The 18,890-nt window shown below is 35.5% G+C and overlaps 1 protein-coding gene and 1 long non-coding RNA gene across 2 annotated transcripts; one reads left to right on the top strand and one right to left on the bottom strand.

Moving 5' to 3' along the window:
• The first annotated feature begins 289 nt into the window (after positions 1–289).
• Positions 290–1,379, top strand: LOC113277408 (non-specific lipid transfer protein GPI-anchored 1-like). The gene is made up of 3 exons (XM_026526516.1): positions 290–753; positions 897–968; positions 1,081–1,379. Exons 1-3 carry the CDS (start codon positions 375–377, stop codon positions 1,221–1,223), a joined length of 594 nt encoding a protein of 197 aa, XP_026382301.1. The 5' UTR covers positions 290–374; the 3' UTR covers positions 1,224–1,379.
• A 12,322-nt stretch (positions 1,380–13,701) lies between these two features.
• LOC113277407 lies at positions 13,702–18,519 on the bottom strand. Its single transcript, XR_003324894.1, has 2 exons — positions 18,384–18,519; positions 13,702–14,100 (listed from the first exon to the last, which is right to left on the bottom strand). It is a non-coding gene; the product is annotated as an uncharacterized LOC113277407 (long non-coding RNA).
• Between the last annotated feature and the right edge of the window lie 371 nt (positions 18,520–18,890).

The following is an 18,890-nucleotide window of genomic DNA, read 5'->3' as shown; positions in this document are numbered from 1 at the left end:
GTGTATAAATCATTTTAATTTTATTTTTGGCACACGATGATCAACCAAAACTCCCATATCAATGCGTGGCCACTTTGTGCACAAAAAACCATGAATTAAAATTGCCAACATAAATGCCGATAATTATCAACGGTAAGATTATAAACTGTATGGAATTAAATAGTGTAAGATGCAATTCTTCTTTAAAGCTAGAGTTTGACTTCACAGTTCACACGCTTCGAAGACACTGATGGTATTATTTTACTACAATTGATCCCCATGAAAGATTAATTTTTAGCTCTTCTTAAACTAATATATGTATGAGAAATCTCACAAGTCATTAACAGTAAAGAAACAGAAAAATTCGTTTGTAAATTTTGGTTGATAGTGTGACGATGAGAAGTAGAATCAATAGTGATAGTATTACCAATGCGTGTCAAATATTTTTGATACTCTCGTTGTGTTTTTCAACCAGCTATGCTGCTGCTCCACCTCCATCGTCTAATTCGACCTTGATAGAAGAAGAATGCAAAAGTGAGTTTGCTAAGGTAGGATTATGTTTAGACTTTGCAACTGGTAAGGCAAAAACTCCGCCGAAAGATTGTTGTGCAACCATAGATGATATCAGGCAGGAAAATGAAGTTTGTCTTTGTTATGTGATTCAACAAGTTCACCAAGGTGGTTCTTCTTTGAAGGAACTAGGTGTTCAAGAATCCAAGCTTCTTGAATTACCAAAGGCTTGTAAGTTGGAGGTCAAACTCGAAGATTGTCCAAGTAAGTACATATGCACTAGTCTAGATCTTTGATCTATCAATGTTACTAATTCCGGATATAGTAGATCGAACAAGGCTAAAAAAGAAAGGGATTTTGGATTTTGGTTTTTGATAATATTGTTTCTAATGAATTTTGATATGCAGAGCTTTTACACTTGAATTCAACATCTCCTGACAATGCCATATTCACTAATTCTTCAACAGCATCCTCAGCAGGTTTGGCTATTAGATATCCAATGGCAAAGTGTTTTTGTGCAAATTAAATTGTTTGGTTTCTTGAATCTAGCTAATTTGGGATGTGTCGCTTCGATGTTTTCTTGTCCTGCAGCTGAACCCACTCATTCGTCCCAGCAAGCAACTGTGCCCGAGAAGAAAAACACATCTTCCTCGGCTAGATTTGTACGTGGATCTACACTAACAGGCGCTATTTCCATCATCGTCTTGATCAACTTTATGTTCTTTTCAGCTTAATTAGGAGAAGCTAGAAGCCATACATCGTAGTCGTTACCCTTTTCTTTCTTTCAAAGTTTTAAGTTATGTGTCAATGATTCATATATTAGATCGCCGGTAGCTACTAGTAATCAGGGATTTAATAAGTTTGGCAGTTAAACTACTCTCAGTTTTATCTCTTTTCCTGTGTTTGTCTCTGTTTTGGTAAATGCTAAATGGACACTGCAATTTGGCCCTCAGGTTGACGACCTGATGGCTACCCGAAATGCGGAATATCCTTGCTCAAATAGAACGGGACCTAAAAGAAACAATTGAAAATAACAAGAAGATGGAATCAAAATTAGAAAATATGGTATACTCTTTCTTTTTATTAGATTATAGGGTGTTTGGATACACATTCAGAATTTGCTTTTTGACTTATGGAAGCAAAAAAGTCAAAAGTTAGTTTGAGTAAACAATTCAAAATGACGACTTCTAGAAACAGAAAAATTAAGAAGCAGAAGTCAGAAACAGATTTGTATCCAAACGTGCTACAACTCTCCGTAACCTTCTTCCACTCGAAACTATCAAATGAATCATATTATTGGGGTTGTTTCCACTCGAAACTATCAAATGAATCAAGGGTTGCACCCACTTGGGTTTTTGGGGCTTGCATAGGATTCTAACATCTTAAAAGTGGTTAGGGGGAGACCTAACCAATTGCAAAAGCCAAAAATACTCTTTCCTATTATTAACCTAAATCTAATTCAAAATCGAAACACAAAATAAATTTAAATCTAACCCTTCTCTTCTCTTTCTTCTTCTCTTCTTCTACACCCCTTACTCCATTTTTTACTCTTCAATTCCAAAGAAAAAAAAAGTTATTGTCGAATTTTTTTTTATAAAAGAGAATGAGGTCAAAGAATGTAATTAAAATTAAGAAAAACAATTGAAAAAAGTAGAAATGCGGGAAGTTTATCCGAATCATCATCAAATGAAGATGTTGGACCCGAAAGTGAAAAAAATGTTGAATGTAGGAGTTGAAACATAAATTAATACTCCAGAAATGACTCTATAAAATAACAATGAAAAACCCACCTTTTATTTCTGCTTTTGATACGTTAAAAAGTGAGATGCGATAAAATTATGGTTTAAAATTAAGTTTTTGGAAATGTTTACGGCTGGGAGTTCTCGTTTTCTCAGCCATAAATCAATTTTACGGTTGGTAAAATAAGAACTCCCAGTCGTAGTTGGTTGCCTACGGCTAGGATTTTTCTAACGTATATAATTCTATATGAAACAAAAAAAACGTAGAGATGTTTACGGCTAAGTATTTCCCAACCGTAATAGGTGAAATCCCTACCGTAGCGCTTTCATCCTACCCGTAAACTGTAAATCACGTCTAGGAAGTTAATTCCTAGCCGTTTGTAATTTTGTTTTTCTTTTAAAAAAAAATTGGGTTTTCAACTAGATATTTCCAAATCGTACTAGGTAAAATCTCATCCCTGACAAAATTCATATCCGACAGTTTTATTATGGCGAATAATACCTGAAAGTTTTATTAATAAAATGGCTGGGTATTATGAATCATACCGCCGACTGGATAAAGATGGTTTTTCAATTACGATCAGGAGTTTCCACCCGTGGCTCGTCTTTACGGTTTTTTCGGTTCCCAGTTGTAAGAAAGTATTACGGGTCATAGTTCTTCATTTGCTTCCGAAATTTATCGGCGGCGGTTGGTCAACAATATTTCCAGCCGTAACTACAAAAAAAAACCCAGATTTTCGGCATATGTTTACGAATTTGTGAAAAGACGAGGGTACCCAAATACACTACAATCTTTTATTTATCCACCTATAAGTCCTCTACCAAAAGTGATTGTCTATGGACTGAGCCGAGACAATACAACAAATCGGTTCACACTTCGGGTGATCGTCTATGGATACGAGATCGAGACAACACGACAACAAGATAACTTGTGTTATTGACTATGAATACAATATCGAGACAATACAACAACGAAGTATGATACTTGATAATAGGTTCGGGCTTAACCAAACTTTATAGGGTCACTATTAGGGCTGTCAATGGGTACCCATTACCCGGACCCGGTATATTTGGGTCCGGTTCCGGGTCCTAAAGTTGGACCCATTAGCTACTTAGGACCCGGAGGGTAATTACCCGATTGGACCCGAATTTAAACGGATCCAAACGGTTAATACCCTTTGGGTACCCGCGGGTATCGGGTACCCGTTTATTCATTCTTTTATTCATGTTTTTAGCAAAATTACAAGTATTTTTGCTAGTTTTGGCTTTGATATTTTACTCATTTAATTTTTTTCTCTGACATTTAACCTTTATTTAGTACATTAATAAGAAATAATAATAAATTTTTATAAAAATTACTTAAATCCAAGCCAAAAAGAGAAATATATTAAGTTTTTGAGGTTTTTTAAATAGTTTTATTAAGACCCAATGGGTACCCGGAACCGACGGGTACCCGGGTATTTAAACGGGTCTGGTTCTGGGTCCACAAGTTTAGGAACCGGACCCGGAACCGTTAGGAACCGGACCCGACCATTATAAGTAGGGTCCGGGTCCGGGTCTAGTGATACCCGGGAGGACCCGGACCCGTTGACACCCCTAGTCACTATCAAGTATATGCGGAGTTAACACTTGTGTATTTTACTTATATTTATAATAAAAAATTATAATTACAGAAATAGAAAAGTAAAATACACAGTAAGATTTTGTTAATGAGGAAAACTGCAAATGCAGAAAATCTCCGGAACCTAGTCCAGAATTGAATACGCTCGGAATTAAGACGCTATACAAAATCTACACCAACTTCGTATAGTTGAGACCAAGCAACTACCCATAGTTCACTTAGTTTCCTCAGTATCCCTGCGCTTCCGACTTCGATGAGTGCGTACATTGGGAAAATTCCTTTGGATCGTATTCCAAACAGTAAAAGAACAACAAATCTGTTTGGTAACAACTCTTTCGATTCTTTCAAGATAAAGATATCTCAAGTCATACGCAAAGGCTCTTCTGTTTAATCTAATAAACTCCCTTGCCTGGTTAGATCCATCTATCCAATAGCTAGTAAAGTAGTCAAGGTTGGTGCACACACAAAGATATGAGAACTAAATAAGAAATCTTCTTCGTCTTAAAATCTTCTTTAATCTTCAATAAATACCTGCACAAACACCACTTGAATCTCTTGTGTCAATCACACACAGATCGGAGTCTGTTAACAATGGATTATCACAAGATGTCTTTAGATCTAGAAACAGTTCTAAAGATCTCGTCGATACTTCGATCTAGTTTGAGTGAATCTTATATCAGAAGAGAAGATTCTCAAGAATAAACAAACTAGGTGCAATCAAAGTTTCAACAAGTTGGGGTTTTGTTCCGTATACAAAACTTTATGGCTGAAATTAGACTTTAGATGACAGTTTTTGAAACAGAAATAGTGATCTAATGCTGTCAAAACCGTGGCTAAAGGGTAGTCTCGGGTTTGGAATATCTACAAGGTTTATTTGGATTAGGAAACTTGTATGACGGTTTGGAGGAGTATTTTCCAAGTTTAGGGTTTCTTAATTAAGGTGTTAGACTATTTTTAGGAGTTTTCTAAGACTTAGGGAGCAAGGATCTAACAACTATATAAGAGAGCTTATATTGTGAGTAAAAATTCATTTTCTTGGTTAATTCTCTTAGAGAATCCTCTCTTTATGAGAGTGTTCGGGTCACAACCGTTGTGTCCTACAATGGTTGGTGATAGGGAAAAATCAATGTGAGAAGAGAGACTTGTAGTGAGAACGGGTATGGGAGAAATCTAGGGTTTCTAGGGTTCATATGGGGAATCTAGAATTCATGATGTTCTTTATGTTCTTGTTTCGAAGCAACCATGGCGGTGAAGGTTCATGAAAGTAGAAGAACAAATGAAGAGGTAAACTCTTCGTAATATGTCTTGTTGTTTCTAATGTTTAGCGCTAGTGGGTTATATAACTAGTTGATTATATGAATGTGTGATGATGTAATAACTTGTTATGATAATGAAGATTCTTGGGATGTTTTTGGCCGTGGATGTAGCCTATAAAGGTGAATCACGTAATCTTTGTGTCGTGTGTGATTGTCTATTATCGTGTTGATTATATATTCGTGCTAGCATTATTCGATCATGCTAATTTAAATATGTAAGAGAAGGATTCGAGCTAAGTTATCTAAAGTAGGATGTTTCATGGAATTGACTTCTATGGAAACATGCCGGTTCGAGATGAACGTAACCTCGGTTTCCCGACACCGTTAGTCAATCAAATCAATCGAAAACTAATAACACTGCAATTATCTAGTTTCCTACCAACGGTACTCGTAGAGATTCTTGATCCCACAGAAGTCTTTAAACGAGCGGTCGTAAGAGATTTCATCTAATCAGGATACTTTTCTCTCCGATTAGACAACTCCACCAGAAACAACAAGAATGAAGTTCGCCTGGCTCTTAGGATAGTTTGCTAGAAATGAAAACTTAGGTATTTATAGACCAAGCATGTTTGTACACCAAGGAATTTCCAAAACCGAAAATATTCTCAAGATATGCAATGAATAGCAAAATTCGGTTTGCCTATTTCCAATAAATGCTTGTCCAAAATTTCTGAAATCTCTCGATAGAAAATCTCTGATTAGTAAATGCACATTACTAATTTTTATTCTCTAGAGATATGCATTTAATTACTGGTAATATTTAAAGCATATAAAACCAAAAACCTTAATTAAAAGATTCTCAATTTATTTCGGCACATGATCTCCTTGAGTACTAAGGAATATATTTGAACAAATGATAAGAGTTATTATACGTGTTCAAAGTATGTTGACATCTTTTCACTATAAATCCTTATTCATATTTACATGGATTGACATTCTTGGAATTGGTTATACCACACTTCCAAACAAGTTTAGAATTGGTTCACCTGTATTCCAAGATTACTATGTGATTGATCAAATATCAAATCACATACATGGGTTCAATCAGTTTTACCAATTACTAGGTTCAGTTATACCTCAATATGGAAATACTTGTGATCAGTTACATCAGTTACCAGGATCAGTTACATCATTTATCAGGACCGATTACCATATTCTCATGGTATTTCTTGACATACCAACGCTTGGTGAGTTCAACCGAGCTATGCTCTAACAATTTGAATCAACAAGATTGTAATGGGAGTTAATGATAAGGTTTTTAGGAGTAATTAGAAAATATGTTTCATCATATTCTTATTGGCGGTGACTAATACAACCCACGTTTGGCCAAACTAAATACAACCATTCAGAATTTTTTTTAGACTAAATGCAACCCCTTGACTATCTATTTCCACTAATTCATCAATGACCTTATTTCTTTAATCAATAACCGTAAGAGATGATTTCACCATTTTCCCTCCTCCCTGTGTCTCCATCAGTGAATAGCTTGGAATGATCCTTTAGTTTTCACTTATCACACAACTATATCTATATGACAATGATGGATGATTGTTAAAATTATTTTAATGTCGTGTCGTTCCAATAAATTTATGGTTATAGTTTATTAATCTTTACAACATAAACAATGAATGATGACTTTTAATTTTCGTCATCAGTTGGAATCAGAACAGATATAGATAGAGTTATCGTATTCATCAAATCCATCAAATTTGAATATATAAGTAAAAGCCCATAAGATGGTGATCAATGAGATTGATCCATGCATAATATCTCACAACTCTATCTATGCTACTAATGATCGCAACTCAAATTATAGGTGAGTTCCAACAAAAAGTTATGATACAGATTGATTATCGATGTTATGAGAGGGATGCAATTGACTTTGAGATTTAAGAGTCATAAAACGGACAAGATTTTTATCAGGGAGTGTAATACGGTGGTTCATAGCATCCGGATGGAGTTTTGACATAGATGGCTATGAAATATTGGATTTACGGGCAGGAATCATCTTGTCGTGTATTCAGAATTTTAACTTGGACGAATTCCAAAATTACAAGGAACGCTATTTTCAGAAACTATTTGAAAAGAATTTTATCTTCGACACAAATTCCAAAATTACAAGGAATGCCACAACGAATGCCTTTTATGGAATCGGGGATACATGTATTAATTCAAATTCATTGAAGATAATTTTGTTTCTCAGACAGCTCCCGATTCCAAATATTTTGTTCTATCACTTCACCATTCTACAATACTTTCACACAGATCCTGCAGCAAATATGCCACCAAAAGATGTTTATCTCAACCTTCGCGGTAAAAGGTCAATTGGACAGCGGAAGCGTTGGGAATTCCAGGGCTACGTGTATTAATTCAAATTCATCGAAGATAATTTTGTTTCTCACACAACTCCCGATTCCACATATTCTGTTCTATCACTTCCCCATTCTACAATACTTTCACACAGATCCTGTAGCAATTTCACATAGATCCTGCAACAAATACGCCACCAAAAGATTCATATCTCAACCTTAGCAGTAAAAGGTAAATTGGAAAACGGAAACGTTGGGAAAAAGAAAGAGAAAAACACCTGAGCGTGGAACAAAGTCATCCAAATTTACATGTTTCTTCTCCTCAGGTTAACGTAATCCAAATTTACATGTTTCCTCTTCTCGGGTTAACGTAATATTGATGTTTATTGTTATTTGATTGATTGAACCCTAAAATATTCCTTCTGCAAAAATAAACGAAAATATTAGCGAAAGAAACTAATATTAAGCTAGCTTCAATTAATAGATATGGAGAACCTTAAAACTTGGAATTGAGAGCTACCTTCATCCTGAAGTTTTTTTGATTCTAATAACAAAAACCTGTCCATACAATTAACTTAAATCAAAAAGAAGGTTATTGAATCTCTTTCATATAGTGTTATCATCTTCATAGTTTTAATAATTATTTGGCTACCCATTTATGTACTTACCATTGTTTATCTGGCGTGTCGCAAGAGCATGGTGATCTCAACCTTTGTAATAAAAGGTCCTTTGCCCAACGGAAACGCTGGGGAAATAAAAGGCAGCAACAGGTAATTGAAAGTGACATAAATTAAGGGCAACAGTCAGATGCAGTCTCATTAGAAGTTGACAATCCAATTTTACATGCCTCTTCTCTGGAATTCTGGGTAGAAACCTGGGTATTTTTCTATAGGTGTCTTCATATATGTGCAGTATTCTTCCCAGAAAACATAGATTAATACATTAATTATCAGTTATGTTTCGATGAATGAAAAATCTTGAAGGTAATAATACTAATTAAGAAACTTTCGTGTGACTGCATTGTTTTGTTGGTCTTTTTATTAGAATCAAAAGGTTACACAACCAGTAGGTATGCAGAAGAAAACTCGGCGTAAGAAATATGCATCAATCAAAGAGGTATACAACATGTGTTATTATTTCATCAAGCGCTATTCTTTGCATGGCATTACTGGATGTTATATGCTGCTGAAAAATTGGGCTGCATATATGTTATAGGCTAGCCATACGAAACGGATGTGCATGTGCTACACAACCCACTTGCCAGACATTGTTGGTTCAGATAGTTCGGTAAATTACTAAACATATTATCGTTGTTGGATCTTTACTATTCACGGGCCTAGCTAGCAGCAGGCCCGACTACCTAGGCATATCTAATTGATTCTATATGAAAGTACAGAACAATTCAAGCATTATGGGAAACGACGACGTATGATAGTGGATGCATCCATTGAGCCCGTGGAATCAATTGATAACCCTTTAGACTCAACTTATATTCAAACATAACATCACTTTTACAAAAAATTTCCTTTCTACAGTTTCTTATGTTTAACTATGTTTGCTTAGGGATGTCAATGGGTGCCCATTATCCGGACCGGGAACCGGACCCTGTAGAAATGGATCCGATTCCGGGTCCTAAAGTTGGACCCATTAACAACTTAGGAACCGACGGGTAATTACCCGATTGGACCCGAATCTTAACGGGTCCAAACGAGTAATACCCGATGGGTACACGATTATTCTAACTTTTATTCATCTTTTTAGCAAAACCATAAGTATTTTGTTAGTTTTGGCTTAGATTTTTTTTTCATTTTTTCTTACATTTAATTTTTATTTAATACATTAATGAAGAAACAATAGTAAAAAGAATTTAGATTCAAGCCAAAAAGAGAAATATATTAAGTTTTTGATTTTTTTATAGTTTTCTTGATACCCGTCGGTTCCGGAATTTTTAACGGCTCCAGTTCTGGGTCCACAAATTTAGTAACCGGACCCGAAACTATTAGGAACCGGACCCGACTTTTATAAGTAGGGTCCGGATCTAGTGATACCCGGGAGGACCCGGACCCATTGTCAGCCCTATGTTTACTGCTAATTCAAAAAAAAATATATCCAGTTGCAACCATGAGTTTTACAGTATTTTGGATGCATGTAGTTTTGTCAGTGAAAAAGAACCAGACCCAATATTTCGTTTATGCAATCTGTATGGACTAACTCCAATATAATTCCAAGAGAATCAACTACACAGTCAGACTCAATCAAGGAAATATATCCAAGAGTTATATCCCAATTTATCAAATCAATCTGCAATCGAACAAATAGAAATCTGTGAGTGCATTAATATGAGAAATAACTTGGATGGTACCAAAGACCAATATCCAATCGTCAATCAATTTCAATCAACAACCAAAAGTTGGATTCACCAATTGATTGAACTACACACAAACTGTGATATTTCAATTATATAGAAAATATAATGCGAAAAGAAATAACACAGACGCCAGAAGTTTTGTTAACGAGGAAACCGCAAATGCAGAAAAACCCCGGGACCTAGTCCAGATTTGAACACAACATTGTATTAAGCCGCTACATACTTTAGCGTACTACAAGTTAACTTCGGATTGGAATGTAGTTGAGCTCTAACCAATCTCACACTAATTAAGGTACAATCACGTTCCTTACGCCTTTGAATCCCAGGAGGACTCTACACACTTGATTCCCTTAGCGGATCTCACTTACAACTAAGAGTTGCTACAACGCAAAGTCGAAGACTTGATAAAAAAAAATATGTCTCACGCGGAAAAATCTATTGAATAGATAAATCTGTCTCCCATAGAAATATTTACGAGTTTTTGTTCTGTCTTTTTGATAAATCAAGGTGAACAAGAACCAATTGATACAACAGACTTATATTCCCGAAGAACATCCTAGTAATATCAATCACCTCACAATAATCTTAATAGTATGGTAGCGAAACAAGATATTGTGGAATCACAAAGAATGAGACAAAGAGCTTTGTGATTACTTTTTATCTTACCTATCGGAGATTAAATCTCGAGAAAATCTTAGAGAAGATAGTACTCAATGCGGTAGAACAAAGTGAAAAGGCGAGGGTACCCAAATATACCTCAAGCTAAAACTTTTCCTACCTATAAGTTCTTTCTCCGAAAGTGATTGTCTATGGATTGAGTCGAGACAATACAACTAATCGGTTCACACTTCGTGTTATCGTCTATGGATACGAGATCGAGACAATACAACAACAAAGTATGTTTACTTGATAAAAAGGTTCGGACTTAACCAAACACAATAGGATTGCTTATCAAGTAAATAGGAATTAACGTTTATGTAATTTACTTTAATTATAATAAAACAATTATAATGCGGAAATATAAAGTAAATGACACAGCAAGATTTTGTTAACGAGGAAACCGCAAATGCAGAAAAATCCCGGGACCTTGTCCAGAATTGAATACTCTCAGAATTAAGCCGCTACACAAAATTAAACCTAACTTCGTATAGTTGATACCAAGCAACTAAACCTATAGTTCACCTAGTTCCGTCTGTATTCCCACGCCTCCAACCTATGAAAAAGTCTCTTACTTGTAAAAATTCCTTTGGTTAGTATTCCAAACAGTAAAGGAACAACAAATCTGTTTGGTAACAACTCTTTTCAACCAAGTGATGTGAGTTCGACAAAGGCTCTTCTGTTTATCTCAATAAACTCCTTCGTCAGGTTCTTAGATCTATCTTATTCTCAACTACCGAAGTAATTGTTAAGATTTTGCAATCAATACTTTTAATTACAAATAGTTATATTGATGTCGATCTACACAACTAATCAATCCAATCTACCACAAGAATAAACTGATTATAGTTGGATCCTCTTATACCGAAACAAGTATTGTGCACACCAAAGATTATGAACCCCAAATAAGAAATCTTCAATATCTTCTTTGTCTTCAGATCTTCTTAGATCTTCAATAAACACCTACTCACAGCAACTTGAATCTCTTGTGATCAATCACGCACAGAACGAAGTCTGTTAACAATGGATTATCACAAGATCGTCTTTAGAACTAACAACATTCTAAAGATCCATGTCGAAACTTCGATCTAGTTTGAGTGAATCTTATATCAGAAGAGAAGATTTTCAAGCATAAACAAACTAGGTGGAATCAAAGTTCAACCACCATTAGTCAATCAAATCAATCGAAAACACAAGATAAACCGCAATTATCTAGTTTCCCACCAACGGTACTCGTAGAGCTTCTCAATCCCAAAGAAGACTTTAAACTGAGCGACCGTAAGAGATTTCGCCTAATTAGGTTACTCTCCTCTCCGAATAGGAGGCTATACCAGTAACAACACAACCGAGGAAGTTTGCTGTCACGAAGGATTAGTTTGCTAGAATGCAAACTTCAAGTATTTATAGACAAGGAAGTTTAGACACCAAGGAATTTCCAAAACCGAAAATATTCTCAAAGATATTCAATATATTCCAATTTCGGTTTCCATAATTCCTGGAAATGCTCTGTCGAAAATAATGACCGAAAATCTCTTTGGAAAATCTCAACTAGTAAATGCACATTACTAATTCTCGTTTTCCTAAAATAAAATTAAAAACTTTAAATAAAAGATTCTTAAGTTATTTATATTTCGATCCTGGGATTTTCTTCCTGTAGCTATTAAGGAATAACTTTGAACAATAAAAGATAAACATTACTGTACGTGTTCAAAGTATGCCGACATCCTTACTTTATAAGTCCTCTTTCATACTTACAACCTTGAAGCCGATTTGCCACACTTCCAAACAAGTTTAGAATTGGTTCATCTAAATTTCAAGAACTATGCGATCAATCAAGAAGCACTCAATCACAAATCATGGGTTTAACGGTTCTACCAAAACAAGTTTCGATTCTACCTCCATGTCAGTACTGTGCATAGTCACACTAGATTTCTAATATTCGGTTGACTAGGTACTAGGATCGGTTCCCCACATATATATGGTATCTAACTTATATGTGTTGCACATGTCCATAGGATCGGTTCCCCTTTGCCTAAAAACGTGTTGCACATGTCCATAGGATTGGTTCCTCTTTCTGCTACAAACTTGTTGCACCTCATAAAAGGATCGATTCCCCTTTGTGATGTGTGGCACCTCTTCATAGGATCGGTTCCCCTTTACCCAGATTTGGCCAAAAAATTACAAACTCGATCATACCATCTCAGGTGATTACTTAAGATCGGTTTCACTAATAAAAGTCATACCAATACATAAGTCAGGCCTTTGTGAATAGTTTTACCAAGAACACAAATAAATCGTGAGGGGTTATACTAAATCACACATATTGGATGTTCACAAGATATGTAATGAATAACAATCCCAATAACGCCTGGCGATTTCCTTTTCGATTCATAAACAAGTTTATGAACTTACTTCCTTAAAACACATGTAGAACATTGTTTCTTAGGATGAAATCCTCACCCCATACCCATGCATAATCACAATAGCATTTAAACGATTATGTCGATGTCTTATCTACAAAGTTTAATGGTTAAGCAACAAACTTCATATTGTATTCCTTAATACTATGTCTATCTAGAGTGTTCATGCTTCGCAGTTTTGTTTTCAATATGCACGACTTGAAAGATACGTTAGGTAATGAAACAGTTCAAGTCAAATATCACTAACCTCAAGTGGAAGGATGATGTAGTCGTTGTAGCTTCTTACTTCTTCACTTCTTCAAGTCTTCGCAATACTTGTAATGTCTCATATCCTAATACTTTCAAGATAACCTATACGAAGTTGACTATAGTACATAATCAAGCGACTCTTAAAATGAGTTTTGATTCACTAAAATATGACAACCAAACTTGACATACCAACGCTTGCTGGGTTCAACCGAGCTATGCTCTAACACAAAGTAAGATCAGAACACGCAACTACAGAGAAAATAGTTGGATCTGGCTTCAGAATCCCAATGAAGTCTTTAAGTCGTTAACCTATAATGGTTTTAGGAAAAACCTAGGTTAAAGGAGAATCGGCTCTAGTCGCAACTAGTATCAGGTGTGGATAAGGTTTCCAAGTTGTTAGAGTTCTCCCTTATATAGTCTTCAAATCAGGGTTTGCAATCAATGTTACCTTGGTAACAAAGCATTCAATATTTACCATTAGATGAAAACCTAATTAGAGTCAAGCTAATATCTTTCGATCGTTAGATTTTTTTTTGCTAGGAAAGAAAGATATATTGAAATGTAGAAATATTACATCATATTTTGGTCAAATGGAGGAATTCTATCCAACCATTCACCTGAAACATCAAATCTTCTACTATATTTGGCTGCTTTATCAGCCCAACCATTAAAATCTCTACTAACAAACTCAATTTTAATGAAACTTAAATCACTTAGAATAATACAATCTTCTAAAATGGAGTTATTGAACCAGCTAATCTGGTCCATACTTTTATTGAGAAATGAGATAGGATTTTTGGCGGCGCTTCTAAAGCAAACTTTGTTGTAACCTCTAGCTTTGACCCACTTTGCAGCTTCAAGTAAGGCCAGGTATTCAGCTTCTTCAGAGTTCACGGCTGGCCCTGCAACAGTCTTGCATCCTTTGTATTCACCTGCTTGGTCAAAAATCACAATACCAATACCATATTTATTAGTATTTTTATCATAAGAAGCATCACAATAAGTAATATAGCAATTTTCTGGAAGGACATCATTAGATGGAGATACATGCTGATGACTAACAGAAGACTGATCATTATTACGACTAGTTGTAGTTGCATTTGTATCACTAATAAGTTTAGAAGCAAGTCTGGCAGTACTTAGAACATTAAGTGGTTTTTGCTGGAAGATGTGAAAACATCTATCCCTCCACAGACACCATGTTGTGGTTAGAACAGAGCAACACATATCATTGCTGGATAAGAGATATTTATTAATCCAATCACGAATATTAGCTACAGAGGCAGAATCATGAAGCGCCATATTTCCAAACGGCAAAGAAGCCCAAACAGTTTTGGAGAAAGGACAATGAAGGATTAGATGCTCAGTTGTTTCAAGAGAATTAGTATCACACATGCTACAAGTATTATCCTGATTCGGTATAAAAACAGACAACCTATTCTTAGTAGGCAGAATTCCTTCAATACATTTCCACAAGAACAATTGTATTTTTGGCAAGAGAGAATCTTTCCAAAGATTCCTATAGATAGGATTAACCTGAGTACTAGGACCACCAACAGGAATATCACCAGCCAAAAGCTTGTAATCCGACTTGACAGTAAATCTACCATTTTTAGTGAAAGGCCAAATCAATCTGTCTTGGCCTGTTATAGGAATCCTAATGTTCATAATTTTTTGATAATTATCATGTGTGAAAAAAGCTTGCACCAGTTCTGCATGCCAAGTATTACTATCTTTATCAATCAAGTTGTCCACACACAGATTGGGATTAGGATAACAAATGCATAAGGGAGAAGACATATTAGGCACCCAATTATCAATAAAAGCATGAATACTATCACCATTTCTAACTTCCCAAATATAATTATGCTTAATGATGCTAAGACCATGACTTATACTCTTCCAAACCCATGAGGTATCCCTAGTTTCTTTATGATGCAGAGGGTGACAATTTTTGAAATATTTACATTTCAAAATTTTGAAACATAGTTCATCTTCAGAGTGAATGAGCAACCAAGCAGTTTTAGCCAAAAGGGCTTCATTGATAAACTTAAGACTCCTAAAACCTAGCCCACCTCTCATTTTATGAGTACAAACTTTATCCCATTTTTTGGGATAAGAACCCCCACTTGATCCTTTCCCCCACCAGAAATCTCTTTGGGTTTGCTCCATTTTGTGAATGAGATTATATAGAAGAAGGAAAGAATTCATGTGATATATGGGGGAAGAATTCAAGACATTGTTAACCATGACAGACCTACCTGATTGGGACAACTGCTTACCCTTCCACTTAGCGACCCCATTAGCAAAATGATCAACAAGAAAAGAGAAAGTATCGGTTTTTGATCTCTTCAGGAAAGGAGGAATACCCAGATGTTTATCATTAGGATCAATTTTCTTAACATTAAGAGATCTAATGAGGGAAACACAAAGATCCGGATGAACATTTTTACTAAAGAAGCATCCAGATTTTTGAAAATTTATCACTTTACCTGAAATGGGACTAAAATCCTTAATGAGAGACATTAAGTTGTTAGCCTCATCATGGGTGACTTTAGTGAATAAAAGACAATCATCAGCAAAGAGGAGATGAGAAATACTTGGGGCCTCTTTGCTGACTTTAAAACCATGAATAAGATTCCATTGTTCAGCATGATTCAGATAACGAGAAAAAGCCTCCATACATAAAATGAACAAATAAGGATATAACGGATCACCTTGACGTAGACTTCTACTAGGTTTATAAGAAGAACATGGTGATCCATTAAGTAAAACAGAGATACTAGTGGTGCTAATACATTGGTAAATGATCTCACACCAAGAGTCATAGAATCCAAAACATTTGAGAACATCAATTAAAAAGGACCACTCTACTCTATCGAAAGCTTTTGACATATCTAATTTTATACCCATAATACCACATTTGTCTTTTTTCCTTTTCTTTTTCATAGAATGCACTAACTCTTGGGCAATAATCACATTGTTCTGTATATTCCTATTTGGAACATAGGCAGATTGAAAAGGTGATATCATTTTGCCTAATAGTGGTTTCATTCTATTGACAATAATTTTGGAAATTATTTTATAACTAGTATTGCATAATGATATTGGCCTAAAGTCAGCACGCGTGACAGGATTGTTGACTTTAGGTATAAGAGACAGAAATGTATGGTTCATTTCCTTCAGCAAATGTTTAGAGTGAAAAAAACTTTGAACAGTTCTGAAAACATCATTTTCCACTAATTCCATGTTCTGTTTATAGAAACCTGGTGGGAATCCATCCGGTCCCGGAGCAGACCATGGACGTATTTGCTTAATTGTGTCTCTAGTCTCTTGCAAAGTAATGGGACTTGGTAATTTTTCATTGTCCTCATTAGTTATACAAGGGTTTATGCAATTCAGAAAATTTCTATTTCGAAGAGGATTAGACGTGGTACCAATTGAACTAAAGTGGCTTACCAATAGGTCTTCAAGTTGATTCCTATCCTTAGACCATTGGCCATTGCTCAATTTTAGGGAACTAATATGATTGAAGTGCCTTCTGCGATTCACATAAATGTGGTAGAAGTTGGTATTTCTATCATGGCCCTTAATGTACTCGATCGACTCTAGACTTTTGAGCATAAAAGTCCTCTTGGATTTTTTGCCAATGCTCCAAATGTGTCTCAACTTGCTTAATAGCCTCAAGGTTCTGAATAATATTTGTTTGATTATTCAGATCTTGAAGTTGATATCCAAGAGATATAACTTTCTAATCTATGTTACCAAAATGCGAAATATTCCAGTTTTTCAAATCTGTTTTAACATTGCAAAGTCTATTGACAAATTCAAAAGCATGGGACCCTCTAACAGGAATAGAGAAAGAATTTTTAATCACACTATGTGAAGAAGGATCACTAAACCAACATTTATAATATTTGTAGGGTCTTTTACCTTGATGGGATTGAGTATTGGTAACCAAGATAATTGGTAAATGATCTGAACCTATTGAGTCAATATGAAAAACTTTACAGTTCACATAGTGACTCAGCCACAAACCATTTACCAAAGCCCAATCCAGTCTGGCTCGAATATTGTCATTGCCAGACTGTCTGTTAGACCAAGTGAAACGAGAGCCTACATAGCCTAAATCAGATAAATCAGACTTATCAATAATTTGCTGAATAATAGGGAATTCTTCAGTAGTTGGGCACGTGAAAGTAAACCTTTCATGGGTGAACATGGTAATATTTAGGTCACCAATGATAACCCATGGAAGGTTAGCCTGTTCCCCGATCCGGCTAATATAATTCCATTGTTGTAACTTCTCGTCATGGTATACAGAACCATAGACAAAGGTTACAAGGAATTCTGGTTTACTAGGATCATAAGAAATAATAGCATTTATCATTTTATCCGAGTAATCTACTATTTCTAAATTGAAACCACTCTTCCACATTAAAGTTATGCCACCAGAGAGACCAGCAGATGGGTATATCCAATTGTTAGGATAGCTGAATCTTCTCAAATATTGGTTCATTTTAGTGGAGTCATTTTTGGTTTCACACGAGAAAATCACATCAGGGTTTTGGCTCTTAATAAGATTACCTAATGTCGTTCTAGTTGTAGGGTTGCCGAAGCCCTGACAATTCCATGACAAAATTCTCATAATGAGAGAAATCAAAAGGATAGAACTACAAATAGGGAAAATCAAACAGACACTAATGATGTGCAAAAGTAAAGAAAGATTCAAGCACAACTTATGGGATAAATCTATGTAGACAAGAAACCCAAAAATATACAATACTACAAAACAGCCAAACCAAACAAAGAAATCAAAGTAGACAACAGAATCAGTTGAACTGCATTCAACAATGCAGTCTAAACAAACATATAAGTCTAAGATATCAGCAGAGTCAACCAAGCACAAAAATAACATGTAACAAAGCTGATTAATTTTATCAATACCCAAATTTGAAATTCTAATCAGGATATTATTAAGAGAGAGCTTGGGAGAAATAATCACACAAAAGCAATGTAGAAACTTGATACTAACAGTGATAAGATGAAATATCAGAAAATAACAGTGGTTGTTGCCTTTAACGTGTTCAAGAAAGCAGTTCTTAAGGGATTTTAACACATGCGAGCAACGAGTAATTAACAGAGAGAAACTGCAATCGTGACATGAACTAGGGTTTGAAAAATTAGGGGAAATTAAATTAAGGATAAGAAATACCTTACTAGCAGAACCCATGTCATTAATCAGTGTAAGATTTTCCTCAATTTCCACACCCTCCGTGGGTTCAAATAGGTTACTGGAAACAGTATCGAGGTGATTACCGTTCGAATTTGTAGCTGAGAGTTTCGAAGTGATTTTATTAGGACGAGAGGTTGACGGATTGGGAAGATTAGGGATTGATTGCTTAGGGTCGATGTTGTTTGAGGAAGACCCAGCTACTCCCAGGGTGTTAGTCCTCAAGGGAGTTGGGGGAGTTGGGTGTAGTTGTGTTTTTTCCCGTTAGTCGTGAGGGAGTTCGAGGGAGTCTCTCAAAGTCCCCGTTAGTCGTGGGAGAGTTTAGAAGAGTCTCCCAAACTCCCTAAAAAACCCCGTTAGTCGTGGGGGAGTTTGAAAGAAACTCTTAAACTCCCTGTTAGTGGTAAAAATTAGAATGATAAGGAGTTTTTTTTTTTTTTTGAGTTCTGGGGAGTTCTAGGGAGTTTATAGTGTATTTTTGCCTCACTC

Source organism: Papaver somniferum, chromosome 5, assembly GCF_003573695.1.
Source record: "Papaver somniferum cultivar HN1 chromosome 5, ASM357369v1, whole genome shotgun sequence".
Classification (NCBI taxonomy): domain Eukaryota; kingdom Viridiplantae; phylum Streptophyta; class Magnoliopsida; order Ranunculales; family Papaveraceae; genus Papaver; species Papaver somniferum.
The sequence above is the reverse complement of the archived record's forward strand: the minus strand, read 5'-3'. Positions and strand labels throughout refer to the sequence as shown.

Coding starts and splice junctions, on each gene's coding strand:
- LOC113277408 (XM_026526516.1), top strand. CDS start 375: ATGAGAAGTAGAATCAATAGTGATAGTATTACCAATGCGTGTCAAATA. Junction 754..896: donor CAAACTCGAAGATTGTCCAA/GTAAGTACATAT, acceptor TTTGATATGCAG/AGCTTTTACACTTGAATTCA. Junction 969..1,080: donor TTCAACAGCATCCTCAGCAG/GTTTGGCTATTA, acceptor CTTGTCCTGCAG/CTGAACCCACTCATTCGTCC.